Raw genomic sequence first — 20,331 nt, 5'->3', positions numbered from 1 at the left:
TGGACAAACACCCAATATAGGGAGTTCTTGAAAACATAAATGACTGGCTGGGTGTGGTAGCTCACAACTATAATACTAGCACTTTCGGAGGCCAAGGTGGGCGGATCACTTCAGGCCAGGAGTTCAAGACCACCCTGGGCAACATGGTGAAACCCCATCTCTACTAAAAACATAAAAAGTAGCCAAGTGTGGTGGCACGCACCTGTAATCCCAGTTACTTGGAAGGCTAAGGCACTTGGGAGGTGAGAACTTGGGAGGTGGAGGTTGCAGTGACCCAAGATCACACCACTACACTCCAGCCTGGGCGACAGAGTGAGACTCTGTCTCAAAAAAAAAAAAAGAAAAAGAAAACATAAAAGACTAATTATCTGTCCGCAGAAGAATCTCCTCCCAAATACAGAACTTGCAGTTTTTCCTAAATGAGATGTCCAGAGACCACAAATACCACACCACTGGGATCAACAGCCACACTGGGTTACTGAGGACACACCTCAAAACAGCGAGGAGGAGTGCACGGGAGCAGCACCAACTCTATGTCTATGCACTGTTCCCATTTCTGCAGTTACATAAATGAATTCTGAAATCGCTGTGTGTTGGTGCTTCCCAATACCATGCTTCATTTGGTCATTTGCTTATAATAATCATTCCCACTGAAAGCCAAAGTTTGAAACCAAGCTGTATCACAAGTCTACAAATTAAGTTGTTTTCCCCCTAGGTGTTGCTTTTGCTGAGAAACAAGTCATTTGTCCACTAAGAGCTCTACAAAAAAGGCTAATCTCCAGAGAGAAAAAGCTATAATAAAGAATCTAGGCTGGGTGCGGTGGCTCACGCCTACAATACCAGCACTTTGGGAGGCCGAGGCGGGTGGATCACGAGGTCAGAAGTTCAAGACCAGCTTGGCCAACACGGTGAAACCCCGTCTCTACTAAAAATACAAAATTAGCTGGGCGTGGTGGTGCATGCCTGTAATCCCAGCTACTCGGGAGGCTGACGCAGGAGAATTGCTTGAACCAGGGAGGCAGAGGTTGCAGTGAGCCGAGATCGTGCCATTGCACTCCAGCTCTGGGCAACAAAGCAAGACTCCGTCTTGGGGAAAAAGAAGGGACCTAATTCAGCACCCTCCCCCACCAAAAAAAGGGGGATCTAATTCAGCCAAATCCCAGAATACTTTACCTCTTCCATAGGAATGACCTGGGAGTAGCCGCCTCCTGCAGCGCCACCTAGGGGACAGGTCAAGGGTAGAGACTCAGTTAAGCATGCTTCTCCAATGACTTAGAAATCAAATAAATGCAAATGCATTATTGTAACTACTAAGCACATTTATTTATTTACTTTTTACAATCATTTGGACAGTTTTGATCAAGTGATTTCTAATACTAAATAGTCTCTCAATTGAAATCTGAGTTTAAATGACAAAACCATGAACAAATATATACCTATTCATTATCTTTAGAAATAGGTTCCTTGTGATTACTGGCATTTGTTAAAACACCCAGCTGACAGTTACATAAAGGCAAATCTGTTCAATTTCCTACTCTCATAAAGCTACTTTGGCTTTTAAAACAGAAATATTTAAAATACATACATCTAACAAAAAGACTATAATTTTTCCTAAATAAAGATAAATAGATTAGGCTGTTAGAAAGCAGCCTAATTGCTAGATTTTTGCTGGTCTACTTGGATTACAGGTTGAGTATCCCTTATTTAAAATGCTTGGATTTGGGTTTTGGATTTGGGTTTTTGTTTTTCAGACTTTGGAATATTTGCATCATACCGATCCAGCATCCCAAATCCAGGATTTAAAATCTGAAATGATCCAATGAGCATGTCCTTTGAGCATCGTGTCAGCACTCAAAAAGTTTAGAATTTTGGAGCCTTTCAGATTTCAGGTTTCTAGATTTCTGATGCTCAATCTGTATTAGCCAAAAGCCAGTTGAAAATGTCCAGGACACCAAGCATGGCTGCTCATGCCTGTAATCCTAGCCTGGGAGATCAAGGCTGCAGTGAGTTATGATCATCCCACTGCACTCCAGCCTGAGCTGGGACTCCAGACAGAGCAAGACTGTCTCAAAAAAAAAAAAGTCCAGGTTACCACGTTATTAGTGCAATAAATATAAATCAGATATATATATATATTTTTTTCATACTGTCTCACAGGCTGGGGGGTAATGGGCTGGGATTACAGGCACATACCACCATGCCCAGCTAATTTTTGTGTTTTTAATAGAGACGGGGTTTGCCATGTTGGCCTGGCTGGTCTCGAACTCCTGGGCTCAAGTAATCTACCACCTTGCCCTCCCAAAGTGCTGGGATTTCAGGCATGAGCCACTGCACCCAGCCCAGAGATATATTAATATGTATTTTGTTTTTGTGAGGTAGAGACCGTGCAGTGAGGCAATTTGCAATAAGAGAAAAAGGAAAATAATGGGTTCAATAAGCAGAACAAGAAATAGCTCGTGCTGAAGTTGAAAGGGGGTTAAGACAAGCTCAAGAGCAGAACAAAGTGATTACATTTATAAAATAGGTGGAAGGGTGGGCTGGGCATGGTGGCTCACGCTTATAATCCCAGCACATTGGGAGGCCGAGGCGGGCAGATCACAAGGTCAGGAGTTCAAGACCAGCCTGGCCAACATAGTGAAACCCCCATCTCTACTAAAAACACAAAAATTAGCCAGGCATGGTGGCACGCACCTGTAGTCCCAGCTACTTGGGAGGCTGAGGCAGGAGAATTGCTTAAAACCAGGAGGCGGAGGTTGCAGTGAGCCAAGATCGTGCCACTGTACTCCAGCCCAGGCAACAGAGCGAGACTCTGTCTCCAAAAAAAAAAGGTGGAAGGGTGAAGGTGTACCCAGTGTCAACATTTGTAATAATTGCTAGAACAAGCAAAATGTGATACCCTCACCAAGCAGAGAAAGCTAACTCTAAGAACCTATCATAATTAATAAAAATTATTTTAATTAAGATAGCAGCATGGCACAGTGGCTCATGCCTATAGTCCTACCAATTTGGAAGGCTGAGACAGGCAGATCACTTGAGATCAGAAGTTCAAGACCAGCCTGGCCAAAATGGTGAAACCCCGTCTCTACCAAAAATACAAAAATTAGCCAGGCATGGTCGTGCATGCCTGTAATCCCAGCTACTCGGGAGGCTGTGGCAGGAGAATCTCTTGAACCCAGAAGATGGAGAGGCTGCAGTGAGCCAAGATCGCACCACCGCATACCAGCCTGGGCGACAGAGTGAGTAAGACCCTGTCTCAAAAAAAAAAAAAAAACACATGTTCTTAGTACCGCAGCAATAAAAATCTGAAGGTAATTTAGAGCTTGAAATAGACATGGAAGAATCACTCTGGTACTTAATACAGGTGCCTTTGACCAAGCCACCTCTGAAGTCTCAGTTGCTGCTATTGTAAAATGGTGACAATACTATCTCGTACTGGATGATAAAATAATATGCAAAAACTGCTCAGCACAATATCTGGCACAAAGCATATATTCAATAAAGGTAGGCTTTTCTTATTCCCAACAAAGTGAAACATCTGTGGGGTTTGTCATTGTCTCTAGAGTGTCCGTAAGATGATCAGTAGCTATGATTACCTTTATGGTTACTGTGGCAGTGGACTATGAGGGTCAAATAAAAGCACCTCCAGCTACATATCACCCATCCCAGAGAATCCCTGTGCAGTGGCAAACAGTGACAGCAGGAGCTGCGGAGATCCAATGACAGCCTTCATCAAAAGCATGACTACAGAGGTTTGTGAGAATGACATTCCTGGTGTTGAAATGAGTTGAAGACCCCATAAGTATCATAGGTCGCGTGGGCCTGGGAGGACTGAAGGAGAAGCAGGTCCCCTGTCACCACCAATGGTCCAGTCTCATTAGTACCTTTTATTCCAAAGGTGGGGCCCTGAGAAGGCTGTCGCACACACGCAAAGACATTCTGGTAGAGATGGGCACCAAGGGCTTGCACTAGCCCGACTGTAGTTGTGCTTTTCCCTTCTCCCAGGGGTGTTGGAGTTATTCTTCAAGATGAAAGCAAAAGAGAAAAAGGTTTAAAGAATTAAGTGTATCTGAATCACTAAGTCATACCTAGCAGATCCTAGAGAATGACTCGTAATCTAAAGATTAAGAAAGACAAAGTCAGGCATAGTAGTGTATGCCTGCAGTCCCAGCTATATAGGAGGCTGAGGCAAGAGGATCACTTGAGCCCAGGAGTTCCAGGCTACAGTAAGCTATGACTGCACCACTGTACTCCAGCCTGGGCAACAGAGCAAAACCCCATCTCTTAAAGAAAGAAAAGACAAAGAAAAAGAAAGACAAAAGCCCTGAAAGATATCTTTTTCAAAAGTCTTAGTTGTAATTTCCAAAAAACTTTAAGAAAAAAAATGATTCCTGTATTTTAGCTCTTCTTGCTGTAAGAAGCAAATATACTTTATCTTGTAGAGACATGGCTATAATTTTAATTTCTCATTTTATATTCTCAAAAACTAGCTTTTTAATATAACCTCAGCCCAGCAATGAAAATGAATGCTTAGTAAATCCATCGAATTAATGAATTTTGGGTTCAAAAAGGTGATTCTGGCCGGGTAAAGTGGCTCACGCCTGTAATCCCAGCACTTTGGGAGGCTAAGGTGGGTGGATCACAAGGTCAGGAGTTCGAGACCAGCCTGGCCAAGATAGTGAAACACAGTCTCTACTAAAAATACAAAAATTAGCTGGGTGTGGTGCCTTGCACCTGTAGTCCCAGCTACTCGGGATGCTGAGGCAGGAGAACCGCTTGAACTCGGGAGACAGAGGTTGTGGTGAGCCGAGATCGTGCCACTGCACTCCAGCCTGGGCAACAGAGCGAGACTCTGTCTCAAAACAACAACAACAACAACAACAACAACAACAACAAAAGGTGATTCTATCTTAAGACCGGGTTTTAAGACCAAACTCTTCCACTTACTAGATGGATAACCTTGACCAATTTTCTCATCTATGATTATAATCTATTCTTACCTACCTCTCAAGATTGCTGTAAGGATCAAATGAGATCAAATACGGGTGAAAATGCTAAAATCAAATTAAAGGCACCTCTACATACATGTGCCAAGCGCAAATGCAACGCCTGGTATTGATGATCAGGACTGATACTAAGATTTGGATGGCAACATGAATAAAAACCATACCCAGTGACCACCACGTATTTCCCATCAGGCCGGTGCTTCAGGCGTTCTAGTGCTGACAGCAGAACTTTGGCCTTTGTTTCACCATATAATTCTACCTCTTCAGACAGCAGACCAATTTCTCGAGCCAGCTTACCAATGGGCTTTGGTTTACAAGATCGTGATATATCAATGTCACTTTGGAAACATAGAAAATAGGTATTAATGTTTATCCACTGAGTTTAATTAATCCCACAGTAGTAACAAGCCCCCAACCCAACCCAACCCCAACCACTGAAGGCACCTTCAGAGGGAGCATATGTGAACCCACAGTATCTGTCAACTAAAAACCAACAATTCACAAGTTTTAAGTCAGTAAAACTTTATTTTTACCTTGGAACAGGTGTCTTGAGGTTAAGGTTGTTATACTGAATCATCCACTTTCCTGGCTTAAATTTCTCCAGGAAACGCTTGGCACTCTCTACTGTGCTCTAAACAAAATGAAATAAATGAAACTTAGAAGAGGTGGTTATTTTAATCCTCACCTCAGTTTCAAGCTCAGGTCACTCCAGTTCAATCACAAAATGAACTGCTTCAGACCCACTTATTACCATGCTTCAATCTGAGGTAAGAGTCAACAGGCACCTAACATGCTTTGGGGCTGCTCGCCTGGCCCCTGTCAGCTGGTGACATGTTAGAAAGGGAAAGCAGGCCGGCCGCGGTGGGTCACACCTGTAATCCCAGCACTTTGGAAGGCTGAGGTGGGCGGATCACCTGAGGTCGGGAGTTCCAGACCAGCCTGACCAACGTGGAGAAACCCCTGTCTCTACTAAAAATACAAAATTCGCCAGGCGTGGTGGCGCACACCTGTAATCCCAGCTACTCAGGAGGCTGAGGCAGGAGAATCGCTTGAATCAGGGAGACGGAGGTTGCGGTAAGCCAAGATCACACCATTGCACTCCAGCCTGGGCAGCAAGAGCAAAACTCAGTCTCAAAAAAAAAAAAAAAAAAAGAAAGGGAAGGCAAACCAAAACAGTCCTGGCCAAGCCAGTGTGACTGCACGTTTCTTCTTTCAAAGTTATTATATTCCAAAAGAGATTGGAATTATGCCATCCCTACTTTCCTCTATTAATGTGCCTGATCTTATTTCTCTGTTCTTCCCTTCCCTTTTTCTCAATAAATTCACATCTTTACTTAACTTCTGAGTAGGTTTTTGACATTTCTACTTGGGGAGAAAAGCAGCCAAAACTCGATCAGCTTTTCAGAACTCTTATAGAAACTTTTATTCACAATTACCTGCATGAGCATTGCAACTGTCATGGGCCCTACGCCGCCAGGAACAGGAGTGATGAAGCTCGCCCTCTCTTTGGCCTCGTCGTATGCCACATCACCCACAACTTTTCTCCCGTTTGGTTTTTTATCATCTGGTCAAGTGGGGAGAAATCAAAACTAAGTCTCAGAATCACAGTCCTGGTGATCAATTACGACAAAAACTCAGCAGAATTTTAGGGTGTGTTAGTCCCATCAGGCTCCAGTGCCTACTTAACTTAAAAGCTATGGAATGACAGATGTTTGCTATTTCTTAGGGAGAAAATTATTTTACCTGCAAAAATTCACAAGATGCATAAGTGGTTTTTCAGAACCTGGAGAATCCTTTTGTAGTCTCTCAGGTGGCAAATAAAATAGCAACTGTTTTTTATTCTTAAAACCAACTACCCCATATATAATGAGCACCTTTTAAAATGTTAATTTGCTAAAGCCTACAAAGGAAATTTTTTGGGCGCACAAAGATCCAACTCTGTCACAGCTGCCAGATATCGTTTCTACAGCAACTGTCAGCATTTTATGAGTTCCATGTGTGAGCTGGAGGAACAATTCAACATCCAATTCCAAAGACACAGCTACTTAAATGTATGCTAAAGGCAAAGAATATAATTACACTTCCCTTAAAAGGACACAAGAACAACTACAAATCTTACCAGCAAAGAATAGCTATTCAAGAGAACAAAACCCAATGATACATCATTGCTCACTCACACAAAGAACATCCTACACTTGGCTTCAGTGCACTTCCAGGAGGGGCTGGGGGCGGGCCTAGACCTCGAAGCAATAAGGCTCCCGCGCTGCATCTGATAGTCTTAGCGACATCACCCCTTCTCTCTGATCAGATCGCCACAACTGAGAAGAAGCTCCAAGGTGGAGGCAAGAAGCCAGAATTAAGAGATTAGCAGGCACTTTGGGAGGCCAAGGCGGGCGGATCGCCAGGTCAGGAGATCGAGACCATCCTGGCTAACATGGTGAAACCCCGTCTCTACTAAAAATACAAAAAAATTATCCGGGCATGGTGGCAGGCACCTGTAGTCCCAGCTACTTGGGAGGCTGAGGCAGGAGAATGGCATGAACCCGGGGGGCGGAGCTTGCAGTGAGCGGAGATTGCGCCACTGCACTCCAGCCTGGGCGACAGAGCGAGACTGTGTCTCAAAAAAAAAAAGAGATTAGCTGTAGCATCAGCTCTTTTATTAAAAGTTAGGGCCAGGCGTGGTGGCTCACACCTGTAATGCCAGCACTTTGGGAGGCCAAGGCGGGTGGATCACCTGAGGTCAGGAGTTCGAGACCAGCCTGGCCAGCATGGTGAAACCCCGTCTCTACTAAAAATATAAAAAAATCAGCTGGGCGTGGTAGCGGGCACCTGTAATCCCAGCTGCTCAGAGGCTGAGGCAGGAGACTCACTTGAACCCAGGAGGCAGAAGTTGCAGTGAGCATTGCACTCCAGCCTGGGCAACAAGAGCGAAACTCCGTCTCAAAAAAAAAGTTAGTTCTGCAGCTCCTGTGGGCTCCATATTAATCTGAAGTCCAAAATGTAAAGAAGGCTTAACACTACCTATCACAAGTTTGCTGAGGGCAAAATGAGAAAATGTATACATTACTGAAATTGAAAAAGCAGCCTCCAAATCCAAGAGTTTCTCTTTCTACCACAGATACATAAGATATTTTTTATATGGAGTAAAAGGAACTGGTCAACACAACTCATTGGGATGGTTTCAGGTTTCTAGAAGATTATAAAGCAGCAAACTATGGCAGAACATTTCCTCTCACAGCCCCTAAAGTCATTTCAAAATGCCAAGGAAATATAGGTAGAGGTTTGCCCTCTGTACAAGTTTCAATAGTCTTCACACTGTAGTTAGCGTGAAATACCCGCTGCATCTATTTCTATGTGTTAATGTTAGTCATTTTCGTTTTCCCACAGATAAGAGACACATATCTTTGACTACATGACTAAATGCAGCACTGGATGAATTCAGTTTTGCTCCTAAACCAAATACTGTCAGGGTTGACGAGACACTGCTAAATATGCAGTGCTTCGTGGATAGGATGATGTGGTCAGTGGAAAAAGTGACCACTACTCAGCCTAAGCATATGACCTCAGTAATGAGCGAACGTTTTGGTTATCTACCCCCAGCCCTAGAATTTCTCTTTCTTTGGGAAATCACATGTACAAAATTCAACTAAAGATCCAGCTGAGCCCTGACTCTTCTACATTTAATCTGGGGACCCTAATAATAGAGGCCAGTCCAGAAGCAGCTACACTGGATAGGTTGAGACTGGATTGGAGTAGGGTGGGGAATCTGTTCCCTCTTTTTAACCCTTCCAAATAAAACACTATTGATCTGGCCCTTCTCAATTTATCTTTAGTAAGTCAAGCAGGAAGAACACTTTTATGTGTTTCTCTGGCCAATACTTTCTGCCCTGCACTTGAATCTTTAAAAATATTACTTCTTTGGAAAAGGTATACACACCTTGATTCATTCTTAATTTGGCAAGTGACTTACAATGTTATCCCTGAGTGGACCATGCAAACTATTTAAATAATCAAAATATGAACTAAGAAGTAGCTCAGTGGTAGAAAATGTTGCTTCTAAAGTGAACATTTGCAAATATCAGTCTTTAGGTCCTGCAGCCCATTTGCTGGTCTGTAACTGAGTGATTCTGCCATCCTTTGGGGAACACAATAACATCCAGCTTTATCAGCATTCATTTGCCTATATGCCCAAGATCAGTAAAAACACTGTTGACCAGGAGGGAAGATACTGCTTTGATTTTATTCATATTTCATTGTCTATGTAAGGAATCAATGTGAAAAGGATGGCAAGTTTCATGTTTAAGTCAACATTTCCTACCTGTCTGCAAGACTCGAGATCCCCACTCAGGTTTTTCTTCTCCATTTCTCACATGTAATCCAAAAAAAAAAAAAATGCCAAAAGCAGAAATATGATACAGAAGATGCGAGGTTTTAAAAAGACTGAGCTTGAATGTCATATCGCAAGTATTCAAAGTGAGGAGTTGTAGGAGAACAATTTCTTTATCGCCTGTTAGATAATTACACTACAAGAAAATGAGTGATCAATTATGAGCTACTGTCTTAAAAGCACAGTAGGGAGAGTGGGAGGGAGGTTAAAAACGGTGAAGGCTTGACAGTGACTAATGTTCCTGGCAGCTCAGCGTCTACATCTGAAACTTGAGATGGGAAGGGAGAAAAAAGACTTCTAGCTATAACTCCCTTCAACAATTCAACAGATATGAGTGCCAGTGGTCAGATGGCAGGAAGCTGGATGTGGCGCCACAGTGACCATTGCCCTTGAGGAGCTATCTAGGCAGGAGAGCACAGGACACCATACAGGAGACACATGCAATAAAAGATACAATACACATGTTCTATGGGAGAGGAGGGAGGGAGAGAAGAAAAGATCATCCCTTGATAAGGGGAAATCAAACAAGGTTTGGAAGGAATAACAGACATGACAGAGAGGAGATGGGGAGGAAGCAGCTGAAGGTGAAGGTGAAGTTGAACCTTATTCAGTTGTGTAGCCCAAGGCCTGGCATTGTGCTTGATACACAGTAGTTGCTCAGTTAAAGATTGTTCCTTTCTTGAATCTATGAGGACGTACACAAGTTTTGCCCTATTGTTCTGTGAAGTTTTCTGTTTGAAAGAATAGCCCACTCCACTAAGAATGCAGGTAAGGGAACTACAAAGGACAAACAAGGCATGTGCAGGGAAGGGAAAGTGGTCCACTTTACAAGTTGAAGATAGGTATTCACCGTGCGCAAGTGAGATCACAGGCTGCAGAGGTCACTGAAATTAATGTGAGGCTAAGGAGTATGGCAAGTAAGAAGGAAGAGGCTCAGAGGTCCATGCCAGAAGGTGAACATGGCAAGGCGAGAGCATGGGGATAGATCTGAGTGGGAAGCAGCTGGAGGGAGGGACAACTGCAAGGAAGTTATCACAGCCCATCAGCTGAGAAGGTAACACTCAGTGGTGACACTGAGAACAGAGGAGAGAGAAAACAATTCCTAATATTTAGAGACTGATCCAATATAGGGAATGCTTGGGAGGGAAACTAAAAGGCTTCAGACCTGCGGGAAGGAAGAATGGTGATACTAACCAAAAGACGGGCGTAAGGGGTAACTTGGGGATGAGGATGCCGAGTACAGTTTTGGACATGATTAAAAGGCTAGATTTGTCCTCTCAGCCTAGAAAAAACCCAGGTCAAATATCTTCTTTGTAAAGCCCTCCTCTTGGCAGAATGAGTCCCTCTTTTGGACTCTCATAGCACTTTGCAATAATTATACCGTATTTTAAATCCATCCATCAACTTTGCTAAAATAAAGGGTGATCTCTACATGAAATAAAGTAATATATCCCTCCTGCCCTCCCTCTCACTTTCTCCCTGGACAAAGTCATCTTGGAAGCTGTACAGCACATGATGAAAATCACAGGCTCTGGCACCAGGCAGACCTGCCTGCAAGTGGCAACTCTTCTATCTACTAACTCTGTGCACCCTTGGGCTAGTCAGTCTCTCTAAACCTTAGTGGTACAAGCATAAAATGAGCCAAGCTTCTCTCTCAGGCTTCTTTTGATGACTTAGATACCATCCTCAACACCAGCAGCCACCTTACTCCTCCAGCAACACTCACCTGGCACATAATTGATTCCACAGTCGATGACTATTGCCCCAGGTTTGATCCACTCCCCTTTAACCATTTCAGGCCGACCAGTTGCAACCACCAGGATGTCACCTTTATTTACCTAGGGGTAGGGGATTTGGACATCAGAAATGAAATAATGAAATACACACCAAAAAAAAAAACCCAGAAATGAAAAGGACATCCCTGAACTTTGTATTAAATTCTTAACTGTCGTAAGCTATTTCATAAGATATTGGGTTAAGGCCTCAAATGTAAGCCACACACTGTTTCTGACAGCCCTTCACATGCCGTGCTCATTTCTACACATGCCAAAGAGCTCCCTTTCACCAGCCATTTTACTCAATAGGGAAATCAGTGTCAACCTGCAAGGCAGAGGGGCAAACAGGCTTGGGGCCCTGCGTGTTAATGTCCAGACACTGCTCCTTCTCCTACAGAATGTAGAGCACTACTTTGGGAGGATTAAAAGAGAAGGTACTAGGCCTCTCTCCTGCCCTCTCCCCACATTTAAGAGACTGCACTGTCAACAGGCACGTGTGTGTGTGCGCATTCTTGGGCTCAGGAATCTGATGCAGGGATCTAGAACAAGCTGCCATAGATATTAGCAGACTACTGCCCATGACTGCCTCTGGAGCACCTCCACTCTGAGGCCACCACTTTTACACACATGGGATCTGGCTGCCAAAGGTCAGTCTGAGTGCCTGTACTGCTAATCCCTGTCCACCACGAGGCAGATTAGGGTAAAAAGTACTTGGTGAGAGGCCAGGCATGTTGGGTCACGCCTGTAATCTCAGCACTTTAGGAAGGTGAACCAGGAGGATCGCTTGAGTCCAGGAGTTTGAGTCCAGCCTGGGCAATACAGTGAGACCTTTGTCACTACAAAAAGCTTAAAAATTAGCCAGGCATGGTGGCACATGCCTGTAGTCCCAGCTACTCAGAAGGTTGATGCAGGAGGATCACTCGAGCCCAGGAGTTCAAAGCTGCAGTGGGCTCTGATGGACTGCCACTGCACTCTAGCCTAAACAACAGAGCAAGACCCTGTCTCTAAAGAAAAAAGATAAAGACCGGGCGTGGTGGCTTATGCCTGTAATCCCAGTACTTTGGGAGGCCGAGGCAGGTGGATCACCTGAGGTCAGGAGTTCAAGACCGGCCTGACCAACATGGAGAAACCCTGTCTCTACTAAAAATACAAAATTAGCCAGGTGTGGTGGCACATGCCTGTAATCTCAGCTACTCAGGAGGCTGAGGCAGGAGAATCACTTGAACCCAGGAGGCAGAAGTTGTGGTGAGCTGAGATTGTGCCATTGTACTCCAGCCTGGGCAACAAGAGTGAAACTCCATCTCAAAAAAAATAAAGAAAGAAAAAAGAAAAAGGAAGAGAGAAAGTACACAGAACAAACTCTGTATAAACTTGGGCATGCTTTTAATTTTATGTTTTTTTTTAATTAATTAATTTTTTTTTTGAGACAGGGTCTTGCTCTGTAGCCCAGGCTGGAGTGCCATGGTGTGATCATGGCTTACTGCAGCCTCGACCTCCTGGGCTCAAGCAATCCTCTTGCCTCAACCTCCTGAGTAGCTGGGACTACAGGCATGTGCCCACCCCATCTGGCTAATTTTTAGTTTTTTTTGCAGAGAAAGTGTCTCACTATGTTGCCCAGGCTGGTCTCAAAACCTCTTGGGCTCAAACAATCCTTCTGCCTCAGCCTCCCAAAGTTTTGGGACTACAGGTGTGAGCCACCCCACTCAGCCTTTAATTTGAATTTGTTTTTTCATCTTGTAAAAATGAGATGATGGGGTTAAATGAGGTCATGAGTGTAAAGGACATGGCAGCCTCTGGCACTTAGTGTGTGAAGAGAACACCCACCCTCCCCACCGTAACACCTTCACCTCTCCTCTGGACACCGTACCTCCTCATCCAGATTGGCAGTCTTGGAGTGGCAGGTGGTCACTGTGGCATTGTTCCACAGAAGCAAGTCATGCATCGGGGCCCCGACTATTTTACTGCGCCCGACCACCACAGCATGCCTTCCAGCAATCGGCACCCCTGAAAGAAAAGCCAGCCTGCATCAGAGTTGGGGGATAGAAGCTGCCCTCCTTCACATGCCACGTGGAGAATTTAGAATAAGTGCACAAAAACAGGTTCTTAACATCAAACAGAAACCTTCCTAAAAACATTCCTTCTTTGGCAATAATATTCTCCACTCTAGAGTTTCAGCTATAAATTGGGACTTGCACTTGTGTCCTTCTTGCCGTGGGTTTCTGGGAGCAGCTTAAGCCAAGATCATTCACTGAGTCATAGAGGAGTGCGAAGAAAACCTACACTCAAAGGAAAAAGAAACCCTGACATACAGCTGATCAGCCACACGGAAGAAGACACCAGATTAAATTACATGGAAAAACAGTGAAAACAAATAGGGTGTATGTAACAGGTTGGAGAGATGTGTAGGAAATTAGATTAGTATCGGTAATTCCTTCCAACTTTGGTAAGTTTGTTTATACAGTTCCTCACCCAAATTTCTCTTTTGGCTTAGGGCCTGAGCCATAGGGTTACTTGTAGGGAAGTAATAAAGGGGAAATTGAACTGTGGCAGCAAAGCTTTCTTTTTGCTGTCACAGCATCCATTTTTCTGGCAATATACCAAGGTCCTTTTCAGAGCTGACTCATACTCTACTAAAGACAGCCTGAGTGAGTACCCAGTAGTGGACAGGGGACCATATTTCTTCCCTCAGCTGATAAGATCCAATCCCATGACTGTTAGGCATGAGGATGGAACCAGGCTGTAGGTGTTTGTGGCCACAAAGTGGAGCCCGAAAATGAGCTGTCCACAAAGAAGAAAGCAGAGAGAAGTTGACAACTTCATCAGAGTCCTCAGGGCAGTCAAGGCTGAGGGCAGTGGACCCTTGCTCAAAGCAGCAAGGGTTTAAATTGTGCTTCTCGCACAAAATCATTTTTTTCAGAAAAAGATAAACTCTTATAATAATGTTAACATCATGAACATCTAGAAGTAAAGACCTCAAAGTTTTAAAAGGTAACTTTCTATACTTTTTAGGATTCAGCAGAAGAGTTAAAGCTGCATCAGGGCAAATGGTAGCATCACTGTCAATAAGAGGTAGTGGGAGGCCTTCAGGTGCTGTCTTTGTGGGATTTTTTTTTTAAGCAAGGCACTACAATGTTTGCTAAATATGCTGAAGAATATACATTTAACTGTAGAAATGAACTGTCAAAGCTTATGGCTTGACCTTTTCTTGCCAACCACAGAAAATTTTCATTTATGCTGGCCAAAACTTTCCACTTGAAACTTCTGACCTACTTCTTTTTACCAGGACCCATTTCCTTGTAAAAAATAACCTCTGCTAAAAGTATTCATAATGAAATTAAAATAGCAAGGTGCTAACTAGTAACGGGACAATATGGCCAACTGTGCAGGAGACCCATTTCCAGCCATCTGTCGAGTCCTGGAACTACTGTGGAGATTCAGTGCCCATTTTGGGGGTGGGGGGAGGTGGGGCTTTTCACTTCATATCCTTTTAAACTATCCAAATTTTTATTACTGTATAGGTTATTTTTTCCCAAAAAATAAATTGCTTTGAACTCAGATAACTCTGAATTCAAATCTTGGTTCCGTTGTCTCCCAGAGAAGTTACTTGCTCTCTCTGAGCTGGTTTTGTTTGTTTGTTTGTTTTAGAGACAGAGTCTCACTCTGTTGCCCAGGCTGGAGTGTAGTCAGGTTATCTCGGCTCACTGCAACCTCCGCCTCCCGGGTTCAAACAATCCTCCCACCTCTGCCTCCCGAATAGCTGGGAGTACAGGTGCACGCCACCCTGCCTGGATAATTTTTTTGTATTTTTAGTAGAGACAGGGTTTCACCATGTTGACCAGGCTGGTCTCGAGTTCCTGACCTCAGGTGATCTCAGCCTGCTTTGGCCTCCCAAAGTGCTGGGATTACAGGCATGAGCTACTGTGCCTGGCCTGAGCCTATTTTCTTAGCAGTTGAACAGTAACAGTACCTACTTCATAGAGTTGCTGAGAAAATTGAGAGAAAATTTAGGTAACATCCTTAGTAGACAGGCCCTTCTGCCAATCAAGTCCATTTATTTATGGCCCACAATGTACCTCCTCTATGCCACCACATGTCAAGACCAGGATTCAGGAAATGGTGCTTTCTTGTTGTTTGGTTTGTTTTTTTTACCTGTCTCTTTGATGAGTTCCAAGCATCCCTTAGGCGTACAAGGAATGAAACAGTCATTGAGGTCACCTCTAGCAAGTTTCCCAGCACTGATGCTAGTCAATCTAAAAAAAGTGATGGAAATAAGAAGGAAATAAAGGCAATTAGATGTCTTTACTCTTTAGAAACATTTATGCTGTATTCCCCAAATAGAAACATATTATAAATGAAAGCATGCAATGAGACATAGGAAGCCAAGCCACACTTACCCATCCACATCCTTCTCGGGTGCAATAGCATTGATCACTTCTTCAGTGTTAATGGAATTCTCTGAATCTAAAGGAAGCTGCACTAAGAACCCGTGTACAGTAGAGTCTTCATTCAAAGATGTAATGTACTTGATCACCTAAAAGTAATAGCATATATAATTTGTCTACCACATAGAAATCAAAAGGTAGGAAGAAACACTTTCTAAGGCAAAAATTAGGTTGCCCTATTTCCCCCCCAACACTTTAATTATAGTCCTTTCAGAATGTACCTTCCCCTTGAATCCTGAGAGCACCTGTACTTTAACATAGAATGAATCCCCTAGGTGTCTGGTAAGAAGTTCATCACATAAAAGAGCTAAGTGGCTGGGCGAGGTGTCTCATGCCTGTAATCCCAGCACTTTGGGAAGCCAAGTCAGGAGGATTACTTGAACCCAGGAGTTCAAGACCAGCCTGGGCAACACAGTGAAATGTGATATCTACAAAAATTTTTTAAAAATTAGGGCCAGGGGCTGGGTGCGGTGGTTCACGCCTGTAATCCCAGCACTTTGGGAGGCTGAGGTGGGTGGATCACCTGAGTTTGGGAGTTTGAGACCAGCTTGGCCAACATCGTGAAACCCTGTCTCTACTAAAAATACAAAATTAGCCAGGCGTGGTGGCACATGCCTGTAATCCTAGCTACTCGGGAGGCTGAGGCAGGAGAATTGCTTGAACCCGGGAGGTAGAGGTTGTAGTGCGCTGAGATAGTGCCACTGCACTCCAGCGGTGAGTTGAGATTGCGCCATTGCACTCCAGCCTGGGCAACAATAGTGAAACTCCACTTCAAAAAAAAAAAAAAAAATTAGGGCTGGGTGCGGTGGCTCACACCTGTCAACCCAGCACTTTGGGAGGCCAAGGCAGGCCTCCCAAAATATAGAAAATTATTTTCTATAATTTGCACCTTACAATACAATAGCAGCTACTGGATCACTTGAAGCCAGGAGTTTGAAACCAGCCTGGCCAACATGGTGAAACCCTGTCTCTACAAAAATATAAAAAATAAGCCAGGCATAGTGGCGCATGCCTGTAATCTCAGCCTCTCAGGAGGCTGAGGCATGAGAATCGCTTGAACCCAGGAAGCAGAGGCTGCAGTGAGCTGAGATCATGCCACTGCACTCCAGCCTGGGCAACAGAGCAAGACTCTGTCTCAAAAAAAAAAAAAAGGGGGGGGACAGGTGCGGTGGCTCACGCCTGTAATCCCAGCACTTTGGGAGGCTTGAGTGGGCAGATCACTTGAGGTCAGGAGTTTGAGACCAGCCTGGGCAATATGGGCAACTAAAAATACAAAAATTAGCTGGGTGTGGTGGCACATGCCTGTAGTCACAGCTACTCAGGAGGCTGAGGCATGAGAATCGCTTGAACCTGGGAGCTGGAGGTTGCAGTAAGCCAAGATTGCACCACTGCACTCTAGCCTGGGTGACAAGAGTAAAACTCTGTCTCAAAAATAAAATAAAATTAGCTGGGCATGGTGGCTCATGCCTATAGTCCCAGCTGCTCAAGAGGCTGAGGTGGGAGGATCACTTGAGCTTAGGAGGTTGAGGCTACAATGAGCTATGACCATACCACTGTGCTGCAGCTGAGGCAACAGAGTGAGACCCTGTCTCTAAAAATACAATACAATAAAATAAAAAGAGCTAAGAAATCTAATAACTTATTACAGCAATAATACCCATGTTACAATCATCCAAATCAAGATGTAGAGCAGCAATGTCCAATCATCTTTTCTGCAATGGCAGAAATTTTCTATAATTTGCACCTTACAATACAATAGCAGCTACTGAATCCTTGCAAAGTAGCTAGTACAACCAAGGAAGTGAATTTTTAATTTTATTTCATTTTAATTAAATTAAAATAGCCTCATGGGGCTGGTGGCTCCCATAGTGGACAGCGCATATATGGAACGTTGCCATAACCTCAGGAAAGTTGCTTTATCCTCCTACACCTTTAGCATTAATCTTCCACCTACAGGCAACCACAGTTCTGACTTTAATCACTGCTGATTTGTTCTGCCTATTCCTGAACCTCATATAAAAGGAATACATATTTGGTTTTTAGAATGCAGATAATTACAGGCCAAGGATCAGTTTCACCTAATTTTTTTTTTTTTGAGACAGAGTTTTGCTCTTTTTTCCCAGGTTGGAGTGCAATGGTATGATGTCGGCTCACTGCAACCTCCGCCTCCCGGGTTCAAGTGATTCTCCTGCCTCAACCTTCCGAGTAGCTGGGATTACAGGCATGTGCTACCACGCCTGGCAAATTTTGTATTTTTTAGTAGAGACAGGGTTTCTCCATGTTGGCCAGGCTGGTCTGGAACTCCCGACCTCAGATGATCTGCCCATTTCGGCCTCCCAAAGTGCTGGGATTACAGGCATGAGCCACCGTGCCTGGCTCCAAGGATCAGTTTTAATAAACACAACAGATGATTTGGAAGCAAACAGTACTGCAGTCACACTTTGAGTACCAAATGTTCATCCCTGCACCATCTCCTCTGTGGGAGTCTGTGAAGAAAGAATACCTGGAGGTGCCAGGCGTGGTAGCTCACGCCTGTAATCCCAGCACTTTGGGAGGCCAAGGCGGGTAAATCACCTAAGGTCAGGAGTTCGAGACCAGCCTGGCCAACGTGGTGAAACCCCGTCTCTATTAAAAATATAAAAATTAGCCAGGCAAGGTGGTGGGCGCCTGTAATCCCAGCTACTCGGGAGGCTGAGGCAGGAGAATTGCTTGAACCTGGGAGGCAGAGGTTGCAGGGAGTCAAGATCGCATCATTGCTCTCCAGCCTGGGTGACATGAGCAAAACTGTGTCTCAAAAACAAACAAACAAACAAACAAAAATACCTGGAGGTCTTGGCTAAATGTGTCAGTCCCCAAAGCCCCGTAAACCAAAACCAGAGAGGAAACCACTTCACCTTCCCTTTTCACAATCAACTCATAAAAGCTCACCTCAGATTCTGTGGTTGTTCTTGGTAACTTAATGTGAGTGGCTTTGATCCCAATCTGCAAAACGGACATTAAAAGCAGGTAAATGGCAAGACAACTTGAGATATTGAACCATTTCTTTTACAGACATGACTAACAAAAAAGGAGGTGTTGGTCATCATTTCACCCTTATATGTTCTGAAGAATGAGTCCCTCACTTCAACCCATTCATCATTCACTTGTTAATTGCCACCACTGCACTTCAGCAATGTCATGCTCGCTATTCCTTGAGAAAGGAAATTAAATCTTGGGACCCCAAATTCATTAAGTCAAAGGGAAAAGCCAAGCTGGGAACTGGGTCATGCAAATCTGCCTCCCCCTTTTTGGTTCCTAAATAAGATGTTACAAGATGAAAAGCTACATGCCTCCCCCATATTTTGCCCACAAAGGAAATTCATAGGGAGCTGCAAGATCTTTATGATGTTTCTGTTAAAATTTCACCATGGCAATGTAAATCCCCCCAGCCCACTAGACACAAATGTATATCTGATTTTTCCCCTGCTCAATTCTGTTTATGTTATCTTATGTAAAATGCAGATTGCCTGCATTTTTCCTCTGCCCCACTTGTCTATATCGTCTTTTTTTTTTTTTTTGGATGGAGTTTCATTCTTATTGCCCAGGCTAGAGTGCAATGGCACAATCTCGGCTCACCACCACCTCCGCCTCCTAGGTTCAAGCGATTCTCCTGCCTCTGCCTCCCGAGTAGCTGGGATTAGCTGCCACGCCCGGCTAATTTTTTGTATTTTTAGTAGAGATGGGGTTTCTCCATGTTTCTTAGGCTGGTCTCAAACTCCCGACCTCAGGTGATCCACCCACCTCAGCCTCCCAAAGTGCTGGGATTACAGGCGTGAGCCACCGTGTCCAGCTGTCTGTCATCTTATGTAAAAAATGCAGATTCACTGAGCCAGACAAGGTCATGAATGACTATTTTTCCCACCTCTCACATGAAAATTGTGTACTTCACAATAACCCACCCTTTCCTCTTTAAATTTGGAGAACTCGAAATCATCTTCGGAGAAAGGCATAGACCTGTCTCCCAGGTGTGTCCTTAATTTTGGCAAATAAATCTCCTAAAATGATTGAGACTTGTCACTTTTCTCAATTGACATCCTGCTCTTTGGGAAGAAAATCATTAATGAGAAAACAAAAACTCAAGGGCAAACCAGAGGCCACAGATCTAACCCACCCATTTCTGACTTGCAAAATAGATAAACTAATGTCTCCTGTGGGTGATAAAAGTTTTCACAGGGAGGACCAAAAAGGGCAAGGGGTAATCGATAGGACCCAGGTGGAGGTTGGGGAGGGTGATGGCACAGCTCTTCTGGCGTTACCTCTTCAGCAGCCTTCAGCTTCACATTTATATAAAGATTGGAATCATCTCTGTTGCCAACCTAGAATAATAAATGCATGCAAATCAGATGATTAGGGAAAGGCAAAGTGCACAGAAAAGCTTCTACAATTTTAGTTTTAATAAAAGAAATGTTTAATCATGCGACTCGTTGCAGAGAACTTTTACAGGAGTATAGGGAGGCTGTGGGGGCAGGCGGGATTATGTGAACATAGATGGTGTTACAGCCCCTCCCCTAAACAAGGCCCACCTGGTTCCCACTGCCAAACCCCAAACAGAAAGTAGAGAATATCTGCATCTGCACTGGAAACTAAGCAAGGATGTTGCAGGCCTACCAGAAACATGTGGGATTTCTGCTGCCATACCAGAAAAACAGAGTATGGAGGGCTGAGAAACTGTCATCAGGCAAGAA

General features: G+C 44.1%; 1 protein-coding gene across 3 annotated transcripts in view; it reads right to left on the bottom strand.

Moving 5' to 3' along the window:
• MTHFD1 (methylenetetrahydrofolate dehydrogenase, cyclohydrolase and formyltetrahydrofolate synthetase 1) overlaps positions 1-20,331 on the bottom strand; it is a 71,401-nt gene that overhangs the window by 28,714 nt on the left and 22,356 nt on the right. For all 3 annotated transcript variants that reach the window (XM_054529787.2, NM_001132611.1, XM_063715259.1), the window contains 11 exon segments: positions 19,903-19,962; positions 18,536-18,589; positions 15,560-15,696; positions 15,315-15,415; positions 13,033-13,169; positions 11,117-11,228; positions 6,440-6,567; positions 5,537-5,634; positions 5,168-5,341; positions 3,882-4,018; positions 1,174-1,220 (listed from right to left, as the gene is read on the bottom strand). In XM_054529787.2, the coding sequence (XP_054385762.2) occupies positions 1,174-1,220; positions 3,882-4,018; positions 5,168-5,341; positions 5,537-5,634; positions 6,440-6,567; positions 11,117-11,228; positions 13,033-13,169; positions 15,315-15,415; positions 15,560-15,696; positions 18,536-18,589; positions 19,903-19,962 (1,185 nt within the window).

This window comes from Pongo abelii, chromosome 15 (genome assembly GCF_028885655.2).
Source record: "Pongo abelii isolate AG06213 chromosome 15, NHGRI_mPonAbe1-v2.0_pri, whole genome shotgun sequence".
Taxonomy (NCBI): Eukaryota; Metazoa; Chordata; class Mammalia; order Primates; family Hominidae; genus Pongo; species Pongo abelii.
Note: the sequence above shows the minus strand (reverse complement) of the source record. Positions and strands in the feature narration are given on the sequence as shown.